We start from the raw sequence: 12,998 nt of genomic DNA on the forward strand, positions 1-12,998 counted from the left end.
AATCACTGGAAGTTATGAAATCCAGCTGATTTTGGCCTCGCTACACTCGACTTTGTTGGTTGCACATACTGGCGTTAAATGTGTAATAAATTGTACTGTTTCCATTTGAAGATTCCTTTAGTCTTTGCAATTGTAGTTCGTACATTGGTGGCAAATTACGCTTGTAACCTGAGGATGACGCTTTTCGGCGTCGAAACTGGTAGCATGTTTTGAATAATAAGAGTTATATTACAATACAGCTGTTGGTTTCTATTATCATTAGTTAAGTAATTCGTGTCGGCTTTCTGTCACTTTATCCTTTATAGATTACCAATTACAAAACTATCTGGTGGAGAGAAGATTTCAACACTTTTTGATTAATTTTACGCACATCCCCTCTTAAGTAAAGGTGTAGTGTGAAACCCTTTTCTGCACCGAAGGCCGACTTTCTCATCTTTATCACCCTTATCCCCCCACCTAGCAGCCCCTCTAGAATTAAGGGTGCGTCTTACGGTAGCCAACGCGATACCCAAAATGCATTGAAGTCTCACGGAACGAGTTTCCTTCAATTACCGATAACGTAGCAGAGTCGTGTTTAACTCAACGTACTGAGTTCTGCGTGGCGCCTGCCGAGTATGCATCCCGCACGTCACGACAGGTGGCGCTCCGTGTCGCGTCGTTCGCCGTGTCGCGCAGCAGCTGTCGCCGCGGCGCGGGAGGGGAACCGCGAGGACACACCCCTCCCCTCCCGTGCGGGTGACCCCCACCACGCGCTGTCCCCCGGCAGTGACACAGTTGGTCGGCCGGCGGACGGCTGTCTCTGGTTCGCTGTGACACTGCGCCAGGGAGGGGATTGGCCGGGGTCGGTGGAGGGGGAGCCGCGACGGGACACGGTCGCGGCGGCGGCTGTCGCAGTGTCTGTGCGGCGCCCGCTCCGCCACCACGTGTTCAGCGCGCGCCACCTGACCGACACGTGGTCGCCGCAGCTGCGCGGGTTCGTAGCGCGCCGCTCGCCGTCTGCCTACTCCGCTGTGCACGAGATACACGAAGCAGCAGTGTAAAAAACTTTGCTACGAGACGGTGCACCGCCTGGACGAAATACTAAACAAGTGGACAGTAGTTTTGAACTGGTCGTGATGTTAAGAATAGCGAAGATACTGTCACACCGGCAGGACCGTTGCTTCCACTAAAGAGGACTGTAATAAAACACTGTTTTTTTTTTCGGAACTGTTCCTGTCGTTTGAAAAGTGAACTATACTACTGCGGATACCTTACGTCAGAAGTGTATGAAACTGTGCTGATGTCAAACACTGAGACACCATCAGAGCTCTGATACGAGGCTACATCAGTAGTCTGAAATCCAACGGAGTCATGAAAATAGGTAAGGTCAATTTTGCTATTGCTATTGAGTAACATTAGAACGGTTACTTTGCTTTTCTTGCGCGACAGATCGAGTTTTTCGTTTAGAAATGTGTCACAAATTTTTTATAATGTAATACGTTCGAGTGTTGGAGCAATAAACTTTAAAGTTCGTTAGCTTCGAATTGGATTATAATCAGTAAGTTTGTTGTTAAACATCATACAAATCTCACATGAGTATAAAGAGATGAAGTTTTAATAACATTTACCGGAAAGCCTTTGAAAAACTAACAAATAGTGTACAGAAATGCTGTATTTCCTTTCAAAAACGAAATATTACCAATCCTTTACGTTAGCCGACAGTTAACGTGTGTAACTCACTAGAAACGTCTCTTATTTTCAATCAGTTATACAAAGATATAGCAAAAACGGATTTCACATTTTCCATACAGACACAGCACTTCTCTTCGAACAAAATCTTCGCTAATGCCAAAATACGATACATTTCGGAGGGTACGCGTGAGACAAATTGAGAGCAGTACGTTTGGAACCGTTAGTTATCGTACACACCAGCGCTTCGCTCGCCGCAGGAAATGTCACCGGAATATTGTTGGGCAGTGTTGCGGCGGAGATACGCAAAGTACAAGAGTCAGAATCGCTCAAGGGTCTGAGCCTAGACGCTCCTGCTATCTAGCGGCAGCCAATTAAACCGGCCTTCCGCTCCGCCGGTCGTCCGCTCCGCAAATGTATCACGACGACTCTGTGAAATCTTTCCGCTGTTATCTCGTAATTGCCAATCAGCGACGTACAGTGCTTGAGATCTGAGATTCTGTCCTTAATAGTCTAATTCAACTTGTTTTGCTTGATATTACTACGTTCTACAATCATTTGTAGTTATAAACTTTGTAAACCCATGACCGTAACATCAAAGTGTATGGTGATGCGGTGTCATGAATTGTGGTTCATCTTTTGGTATTCGTACAGTAGACATAAACTATATACCTACGTCATTGTCCAGTTAATTCCAGCGGAGGACAGATATGAATAAGCCTTTTCGTTGAATCTATTTCGTCTAGCGTACCTCTGTCGGAAAAACCTGATTGCTGCTCTTGTGCTACAGTTTCTTCTGTATGGGATTATTATCAAGACAGAGCTTCCCAATATTCAGAACTTAGAGCTTAATGCACGAGATATTCACGCGAAATGATCAAAGAAATAAATAGTTATAGTGCTTGCACCAGAGGAGGTCTAACGACTATGATGACATATATTTACCACAACTTACTGAAACCGCAAAAGAATGAAAGATTAAGCACAGCTCCCTAAAGTGGAGGTTTTCAATAATCTTAATTTATTACCCACTTTTTTTCACACATGCTGCAGCATCCACTCCACGATATATCTCAGTCACATGTATTAAACGTGCCTAGGCGCGAAAACATTTCAACGTAAGTTGCCAATAAATAGTGGTGTTTTAAACTGAGAATATGGCCACTTTCTGACGATACGTACAAAAAAGATTCAGGCTATGACAACTGTCAACTGTCAGACATTCACGTCGCTCCACAACTGATGTTGTAACTACTTGTATTGCGTTATCATACTTACATACTCCTACGAACAATGTAGGACAGGAAAGTCATCGTCGCTAGAAATGCAAGTAAACTACTTTACTAGTTAATACGTTTCCGCATATGAAAAGGCCACACATAGAAGCAGAGGCAGTACCTCACATGATAATACGTTCCGCTGACTGATTAACATAATGTGGAATCTAAATTTTGGTGCTACCCAACGTGAATTTAACAGATATTTCAAAAATATCCCTTTCGTATTCGTTACTCAGCAGTTACTAAACAATTTCAGCCTTAGTTTCTTACTCTCACACTGTTCGTACGTTTGGTTGCAATGTGACACTCTGTTGTTGTAAGTCGTCCACAAAAACTACACCAAAAAAGTACTACCATGAACTTGCATTCGCCCGATGAAGAAAGTAATACTCTTAATCAAACCACTAAAATGTAGAAGTGACTGCGTACACGTTTCCCCTTTGTGTTTTGGTAGCCTAATAGATCCTTCTCAGTATAGAAGAACAATTTGTCAAGTCCTTGACATAGAGCGCGGAAAATAGTTATTCATAAATCAATAATATCCTTGTTACTCAAGAAGGTACATTTGAGACACCAAATTTCCGAAGACACTTTGCACTACAATTGTTACGATGTAGATTTTTGGTTATCACATGTCATCTGTGTAATAAGGTGAGCGACACGCACAAACACGTATGCCGTAGGATATATCGCTCCATAGCCTCTTTAACGGTATTTTGAAACATAGAGTGTTTAGTCTGTAAATGGTAGGTATTCCTGGGACAGAAAAGTATCGGTTTTGGTACTGAGTTGTAAATATAGTAGTCTGCATCAAATTTCAAAATTATATGGAAAATATTATTCGTAGCCCTAATGACTTATTACGCACTAATAATTTTATGTCTTTGAAATGACTTTGCTTTTCACGTCAGGTAACACTACTGTTGAAGATGTTCATTACACTTGATTCGACACTGAACTAAATGCTGAAAGCTTTATCTGTCTTTCAAGTACGTAAATAATACAAAAAGCAAAAATTTTTCAGCGGAACCTCAATAGGAAATTCACTGTGTAGGTCTTGCTTTTTGCGCGTCAGGCGGAAGCAATCTTCCTACAATTTAAAGGAATATTAGCAGTTAAATGGCCGTGAGTGTTTCACATATATGAGAAGAGTTTCCCAGAGACCGCTCCCAGTCACAAAATTTTTTGTGGACTTAGATAAAGTGTTTAGCGGAGCAACATTTTTGAAATACAAACCTCATCTTCAGGCATCAATGGCAATAAAAAAATTAACGAAAATACACACAGATATTAATGTTACTTTTTTCAGTCTGTTTCCCCGAAGGATGACCACAGCATGTGTTAAGACTATAAGAACAACTTTAATACCTATGTGTAATTTTGTTAAATGTGTTTTATATTGCCATTCCCATTGAAGATTAGGTCTCTCTATCTCTAAAAATGTGTCCTTATTAACTAATTTAAATAAGTCAACAAAATATTTATGGTCTATAGCGGTGTCTGAAATAAAATTTTCAATAATTCCTAACCTTGTTTCATGAAAGCTTCCAAACGCATTGCACAGATGCAAGTACGAAAAGTGCTAAAATATCCTAGACAGTAGCATTTTAATTACGAGCAGAGAACAAAATGGGATATTAATCTGAAAAATATTAAAACTGGGTTCAGTATGAAGTTGAAAGTCTCACTTACGCTGCATTTGGAACGAAATGGATCTTCAGGACTTTTGAACCGGTATTTCGCAAGCAACTTTACGATGTGTGGCAGAGATAGAAGGTGTTCAATAACCCCTCCCCCCCCTCCCTTCCACACTTCCTCCCCACCAAATACCGGTTCCGCAGCGGATGGTATGCGAGAAGTAAGGTTGACCGCATACTTGTGTGTAAGGAAAAATACTGTAATGTCAGAGTAGTGTGGACGTCTAAGAAGAAAACTGCTCGAGATAGGAACGGTTTGCTTTAATCTAAACGCGCACAACAAAATTCCGGATACGAAACTCTTGTGAGTGAGAATAATCTTACATGTAGTATCACTGGTGAATTAAAAAAAAATGCAAATTTCCATCACTGGTTAAATTTGCTGCTTGCATTTTGTTGGTATAAAATATCCTCCGCCATGTACTTAGCAGTGACTTCTGTAGTAGGTATGTAATTGTAGTACGAAAGCTCCGTATTTAATTTACAAAATACCTAGTAGACTTTCATTTGGACGGACTAAAATGCCTTTTAAAATTTACTAAATGTCCATCGTAATATGTTTTGTCCATTTATCCTTGGAACACTAGCACGGAGATCCTTCCCCCAACAAAAAAATCGATTATCGGTAATATTAACCTTTGATGGTCTTTGTAAACACTGTACTTGTCTTTATCAACACTAGCTGTGCTTTCTCTACGTTTTGTCTGAGCGGAAGACTGAAAGGGCGAATAATTCCTTATGTGTCGAGAACAATACAAGCAGTCCCAGAAGTCGTTTATTTGTTTTGAGCCTCAGTTTCCTTCTACTGGACCATGCATTTCAGAAGACAGGTATTTTGGGTTACAGAAACAATCTTAAATGCCATTCAGTCTCTTTTGCTTTTCGAATACTATCAAATATTCTTTGTGACTTGCTTATCTAGTGCAAGACGTTTATTTTGAGGGTGATACATTATTGTTTGAAATGCTATTTACGTTTGGATGGTTATTGGGAGACGTCTTTGTTCAGATGTAATTCTTTCGATACTCTGTTACTCTTACGCTGTAACATATTGAGAGAGAGGTGATTGATCATTCTTGCCTGCTACTCTCTCTGACTGGTATTATTCGCTTGCATATTCCGAGTAGTGAAATTGAAATGTCGTGTGGCTAGGGCCTCCCATCGGGTAGACCGCTCGCCTGTTGCAGGTCTTTCGATTAGACGCCACTTCGGCAACCTGCGCGTCGATGGGGAAGAAATGATGAGGATTAGGACAACACAACACCCAGTCCCTGAGCGGAGAAAATCTCCGACCCAGCCGGGAATCGAACCCGGGCCCTTAGGATTGACAGTCTGTCACGCTGACCACTCAGCTGCCGGGGGCGGACATTCCGAGTAGTAGCTGTAACTGAGTAGGCCATCAGCTTAGACGAGCCCCCAAGCGATTGTAGTTTCCATTCCTGACGTGGTCTTGAATACAGTCTTCTTCGGTAGTGATAAATCAATGCAAAGGAGGTGCCTCAGATTTGGTCTTCTTACGTTTTTCTAGGCTGTAACCCGTTATTTACGACAGTTACCTCGGTCGAGCGTTACTAATTTTTATGAACAAGAGCAGCTGTCCTTCTGTTCATGCCACAAGACTTCGTTGCGAAAACGGAACGGACTGATCTTAATCACCATAGCCTTGTCGATAATACGCGGAGAGCTTGGAATTTTCCAAGAGATGGATTTAATGAACCGTTTGAGACCAGAAGTTAGGTGTTGCAGGCAGATAATAACAGAATGTAATGGAAGATACGACTATGTTTGCGGCGCCGGAGAAATTCAGTCGATGGGCCACAAATGAATGTTTCTAGTACACGACGTTGATGATAACATAAAGGAACTACTTCCACTCACAGAGGCAGGAATTAGCTCGAAGATGATTATCTCGACATGTTCAGTGTTTGTAAATGTGAAAAATGCCCAGCGTTACCCTGTAACTGGCTTGGTAAGACAGTTCTAACATCGGAGGAAAGAAACGTTGTACGCATCGAAGAGAACCATTCCTAATAAAGCACTGTGGTGATCAAAATATACTTTTGATTAATGACACATTTATTTTTATACATGTTGCTTTGTAACGCCTACCAAAGTGATGCACAAATTTAAAAAAAAGTTACTTAACTTGCTGTCGATCCAGAGCTTCGGTACAATTTAAAATAGGGTGTTGTATGAGACATGAGTACTTTTGTCTGTTATGGTTAACATTCTGGAGTCACTGTCTACAATCATTCTGTCGTTCTGCTCCCTCCTAACCGATCGGAAAGTGTAAGAGGTTCACTAAATTCACATTCGGGAATATCGTGTTTCATGTTCCTGACAGACATGCAGATTTGGTTTCTTCGTGTCTTCTCTCCTGGCGAGGGCCGTAATGGTTCTCGCGAAGAGGCTACGGCCAATTTCCCACTTCGTGCGTGTAATCTGAACTTGCCTATCTAATTACTTCGACGTCAACCGGTCGATAAATTCCACTCCTGACTTGCTTTTCAGTTCCTAATTATCGATTGTTCCCAATCGAAGACATTCATCTTTTAACGTGGATTTACTACATCAAAATACTAGCTATAGATAATTGGTACACATGTCTCGGAAAACAATGTCTGAAACTGCATATGGAGATCATAGCTGAAACACCTACGTTTCCTCTGGCAGTAACTCGCCGTGTAGTACTCACCAAATCGCTTCTGATTCAAAATGGCCGAAAAAGCTTGTAGATATGTTTATAGGGAGAAGCATGGATCACTGGACTCTGACGAGCTCTTAGGTGCACTGAGAAGGTTTTTGGCCATTTACCTAAGTCACGAACAAAACAGTTTGCACATAAAGGAGCTTTTGTAAAACAATACAGTTCGTGTACCTTGCAGTTGACAATGGAAGTAAGAAAAAAGAAAAATCAGGACACGTTCATAGGATTTGTCGACCTGGGGAAAGCGTTTGACAACGTCAAATCGTGCAAGATGTTCAAAATTCTAAAGAAAATCGGGGTATGATGTAGGGAGACATGGGCAATATACAACATCTATAGGAGCCAAGAGGGCGTAATGAGAGTGGAAGACCATGAACGAAGAAGAGAATAAGACAGGGACGTAGTCATTCACCCCCACTGTTCAATGTGTACATCGAAGACGCAATGGCGAAAATAAAAGAAATGTTCAAGAGTGGGCTTAAAATTCTGGGTGAAAAAACATCAAGGTTAGATTCGTTGATGACGTTTCCGTACTCAGTGGGTGTGAAGACTAATTACTGGGTCTACTGGATGGAATGGACAGTCTAATGAATACAGAATACGGATTGCAGAAAACTTAAGAAAAATGAAATTAATGAGAAGTGGCAGAAATGAAAAGAGTGAGAAACTTAACATCAGGATTGGTAATCAAAAGTTACCTACCTATTCATCAAAATAAAAAAAGGACATTCCTGACCAAGAGAAGACGACAGGCCTTAATTTGCGGAAGAAGTTTCTGACAATATACTTTTAGATGGAAGCAGTGTATGGTAGTGAAACAAGGAGTCTGCGAAACTCGGAACAGAAGAGAATCGAAGCATTTGAGATGTGGTGCTACAGATGAATGTTGGAAATTAGGTGGACGGATAAGGTAAGGAATGAGGAGTTTCTGCGCGGAATCGGAAAGGGAAGGAATATATGGAAAACACTGACAGGAAGAAGTGACAGGATGACAGGACTGTGTTAAGATATCAGGGAATAAGTTCCATGGTACCAGAGGGAGCTGTAGAGCGTAAAAACTGTACAGGAAGAGAGAGATTCGAATACATCCAGCAAATAATTGAGGATGTAGATTACAAGTGCTACTCTGAGATGAAGAGGTTGGCACAGGAGAAGAATTCGTGGCGGGCCGTAGGGTCTGACTCTGCAACTGCACTTGAAAGAGTACCTCTTAGTGCACACTACAGATGGAAGTAGCCACCTCAGAGAGTGTTTAAGCCTGTAGACTCTGACATCGTCCGTTAACGAAAGTACATCGTAAAATTCGAAGTCTAGGAGCATTTAAGATTATTTGAAAACAGGTAAAGTACTTCGTTCTGGACCTAAATGGGATAGTTGGGCCTGGCTGACAGCAGCGTCTGACGGTAAGACCGGTCATTGCTATCCCAGTCTTTGTCAAGTTTCTTGACCTGGTAACCTCTACTGATCTGTCGATTAACCCCTTAGTTGGCCTCACGAGGCTTCTTGTACACTGTACCAGTCCTCCCCGGCAGTAACGGGAATCGAACCCGAGTCCTCGGCTTGGCAGGCAGCCACGCTGGCCACTCAACTACGGAGTTGGGAATTCCATGTTATGCCGTAACGACTAAATTGAAAATAATGGAGCAGTAAAGGGGATAGTAATTCGCAAAAGTTGACTTAGGAAATCTGTCCTTTACAGGCAGCTTCCAAAAAAAGGTGGTGAACTACAGTTATCGACATCAAAAAAAAATTTCACTATAATTTAATTTTTCTTTTGTTTAGTTTTTAGTGCGATTTGCATTCATGCGAAACTGTTCCGGTTTAAACCTTTACAATAATACGTAGTAGTAGACGACTGGTTGGCATAATGTTTTAGATGCTCAGTTAAGTTATTCGTCTGGCTTCACATAGTGACAGAGGAGATAAATAAGACCGTGGCGTCGTGCACAAACTAAAAGAGCACAGATTTTAAAATGAAAGGAACGATTTCACTAATTGTTGCAAGATTTCTTGTTTGTTCGTTTTTCTTTTGTATCACACTATATCACATGAGACAGGAAACTACACGTACTCTAATTCGTACTTAGTTTACACTTTCTTTAAAACTTCATATTCATGCACTGTAAAAGCAGGCATGTGGGCAATACTTCCTTAGAAGTCAAATACTAATTTTCATAAATTTAGCTTTAAATATGTTTTAGTATAATAAAATATTTTCATAAAAATTTTCGTCTCCCAGTTTCACCCATTAGGGTTTAAATTTCCAAGAAAAACACAGAAAACATTTTTTTAGTTTATAGCCAAGAAAGTAAATACAAATTTTCAAAGATTTAGCTTCAGTCATGCTTTTAATGAAATATTTCCATGAACACTTTCATCCGCTATCTTACCCCCCTATGGGTTGAATTTCCGAAAGCAATGAAACTTTTTTAAAATTTCTAACACAGAAATCAAATGCCAGTTTTCACAGATGAAGCTTTAAAAACGCTTTGGAATTACCTTAATAATGATTTATTTTCCAAATAAACTTTGACCCATTATTTTACCGTATTAGTGGTTGAATTTCAGACGAAGCTGAAGCATGTCTTTTCTATTTTCTGTCAAATACCAATTTTCGTAGCTCTAGGTTCAAAATTTCCTTAACAGTGACATATATTCAAAAAGCCTTAGATGCCTTATTTTACCTTCTTAGGATGCAATTTCGAAAAAGCCCTTCTTAAAATATGTCATCAATATAAGATCAACACCCTCTCCAAATTTCAAGTTTTCATTGTTAGTGGTTTGGGCTGGGCAGTGATGAGTCAGTCAGAGCATTTCCTTTAGTATATAGAAAGTAACATAATGATGACATGAGAGGTTTTTTTATCCTGCAGGTTTGTACGTCCTGAGATGATCATTATGATGACTTGAAACTTTAGCTCGGGCAATGATTCGGAGCTGAAACGTATAGAGGGAGTGACAGAGACTTGGCAAGCCGGAACAATTTTTCTAGAATTGCTTTACGCCTTGTACACTTTTAAAATAATATAAATCTTCTTTTCATTCGCGACAAAAGTAAGAGTTCTTATGTAGAAGCACCCGTGAAGTGTGTAGTTGCTAAAATAATGGTTACGCCTGTGAAAGGTAAGCTGTAACCCGAAATAGTTAACTGAAAGTTTTAAGTACTTTCGCTTCTAAGCGATGAGGTCGTGTGTTCCGAGTAAGGGGGTAACAGAATGTCAGAGTAGAAATTAATATACTCGCTACACCATGTTTGAGCACGGAAAGCTGAGTGTGGGTGGCGGTGGCATCGAAGATTCCGAACTCTGATCTCCCCCATCCCCCCTCCCCCGCAACTGTCAACGAACAGATCTGAGCGAGTCTTTGTGATCTTGATTGGTGTTCTTTCCAATGGGAGAGAAACCGCATCAGCGACTAAAGTCTTACATAACGGGGTGTACAGGTCATCTTCATAATGTAACAGAAGAACTTAAACGAGTAGAAACGTAATTTTGAAAATGGTTCAAATGGCTCTGAGCACTATGGGACTCAACTGCTGTGGTCATTAGTCCCCTAGAACTTAGAACTGCTTAAAACTAACTAACCTAAGGACATCACACACATCCATGCCCAAGGCAGGATTCGAACCTGCGACCGTAGCAGTGCACGGTTCCGGACTGCGCGCTTAGAACAGCGAGACCACCGCGGCCTGCCAATTTTGAAAAATTTTGTTATAAGTACTCGTGTTTCAGTATGTATTTGTGTAATACTGTGTCGGCTAGACTATTATGGGTGGAGTTTCGTACGGACGTGTTTAGATAAATATACTAAACCCTAACTAATTCGGACTTGGCTAAATCATTATTCGAGCTAACTAGGACTCGTGTTTTGTATTTGGAACTGGAACGCCGCCTTCCTGTTCCCCGGACCTCATTCGCGCCAAGTTCATTTAGGGCAAAATGTGGAACAGATGTCCTTATTTACCTTTCGATCTGCCCGGCTCTACCCGTGGCCTGTAGCGGATAACATAATGTGCTTCACTGTGGTGACAAGCACGCAACAAAGAAGAGGACTGCTCAGTTCGCTTGTTGAAGCCCACACGACGAGCTGTGTTAAATTACAGCGCTTAAAAGTGTATTAAAGTGACGTACGGTGTAATACAGTAACCGAGGTGAGTTTTAGGAGTAAACAGATACTTACAAGTTTAGAAGTGTTTTGGGAGGAAAATCTGCTATGAGATCAGCATCAGATAGCAGAGAATCTTAGGTTACAATAGACCATTTCGTTGCAGATCCACATAATAGCGGCACTTAATTTGTTAATTATGTTGCGTTATACGGTAAATTTAGAAAAAAAATTCAGGAGGCGTATAGCGCAGACATCTACAGTAATATGTATGTGCAATAGTATAAATTAGCGCACTAGGACACCACCCTCGATTCCTTGCATACTAAACGTACAAAACACGTGTTTCCCAAATTTCCGTCCCTTGAAAGTTATCGATAGAAATGAATGTTTAGTTTTAGTTTAAATGGATATCAACGACATGCTGTCTGGCAACACCGTAATTACATGTCTGAGAAGTGTTTCAATATGAAATCGTATTCTGTGCTGCTGTTGTTGCAATGGGTAAGATTTTCACTAAATACCCGGATACGACATTTCAGTTCAACGTCTAGCAATTTTTTTAGGTTCCTACATTTTTCTGCCAAATAAAAAATCTCTCCTCTGTCCGAACAGGCCTCGGAAAGGCCAAAGGAACCGGCCGACCGACGTGTCATCCGCAGCTGACTGGCGTCATCGGATGCGGATATGGAATGGGGTGGGGTCAGCACACCATTCTATCGACCGTCGTCTGATTTCATTACATGGAGTCGCAACTAGTCGGTGAAGTAACTCTTCGCTTAGCATCGCGAGCCTCAGCGTACCCCGGTAGGTCAACAGCACACGGCGGCCAAGATGTCACCCCTCAGAGTGCCCTCCACTTCCGATGATGCTTAGCTTTTTTGATCTGATGGCAAACGTTGTACCCAGGACGGCACGGGCGTTACCTGCCAAGTACAGCTGAAGTATAATTTACTTTGTTTCTGAAACAATATATATCTTATAACAACTGGGGGTCAGACAAATGAGAAATATTTATGAAGCACAGTAGTGAGTTAGAAGTAAATGTAACCATAACAGCTGCTACAATTCGATAGAAAGTACTCCGGAAGCTGGGTTGGAATTTACTTGACTTAGCAGTGCAAAACAATACATTTAGACCACGTGGTTATGTGATCTGTATTGTTGTCTGGGGCCTTTCTACGATAAAAGAAGCAGGGATGGACTGAGGAGGAAAGGTGTAGAGTCAGTTTCTTTTTACCTTGGGGGAAGGGGTACAATTCGAGAAAAAGGTAGCAGTGCTCGCAACGGACTAGAAGGCAGGGAGGTAAGTTATATGTGGTACAGGACAGAGCAAAAATTTAAAAGCAAAATACTTCTTTAGCGGTGAATAATGAAAACTATTCTGCTCGCATTGCTGTATTCGTATCGCATAATTGCAAGTGTTTAGTACAAGACATGTACAACGACTGAGAACCTAGCTACCATATCACACAGTCGAAAATGATACAAGAAATAAGGAAAATAAAAATTACGCCTAGATCCTGAATCAAAACCCCGTAC

At 41.1% G+C, this 12,998-nt stretch overlaps 1 protein-coding gene across 2 annotated transcripts in view; it reads left to right on the forward strand.

The window, feature by feature from the left end:
* Positions 1-891: 891 nt before the first annotated feature.
* The window catches only part of LOC126281862 (uncharacterized), a 292,903-nt gene continuing 280,796 nt past the window's right edge, over positions 892-12,998 (forward strand). The window contains exon 1 of one of the 2 annotated variants that reach the window (XM_049981127.1): positions 892-1,360. In XM_049981127.1, the coding sequence (XP_049837084.1) occupies positions 1,351-1,360 (10 nt within the window). In that variant the 5' untranslated portion in view covers positions 892-1,350. The remainder of the gene's footprint in view (positions 1,361-12,998) is intronic. The other variant, XM_049981126.1, reaches the window with a different exon arrangement.

Source organism: Schistocerca gregaria, chromosome 7 (assembly GCF_023897955.1).
Source record: "Schistocerca gregaria isolate iqSchGreg1 chromosome 7, iqSchGreg1.2, whole genome shotgun sequence".
NCBI classification, from domain to species: domain Eukaryota; kingdom Metazoa; phylum Arthropoda; class Insecta; order Orthoptera; family Acrididae; genus Schistocerca; species Schistocerca gregaria.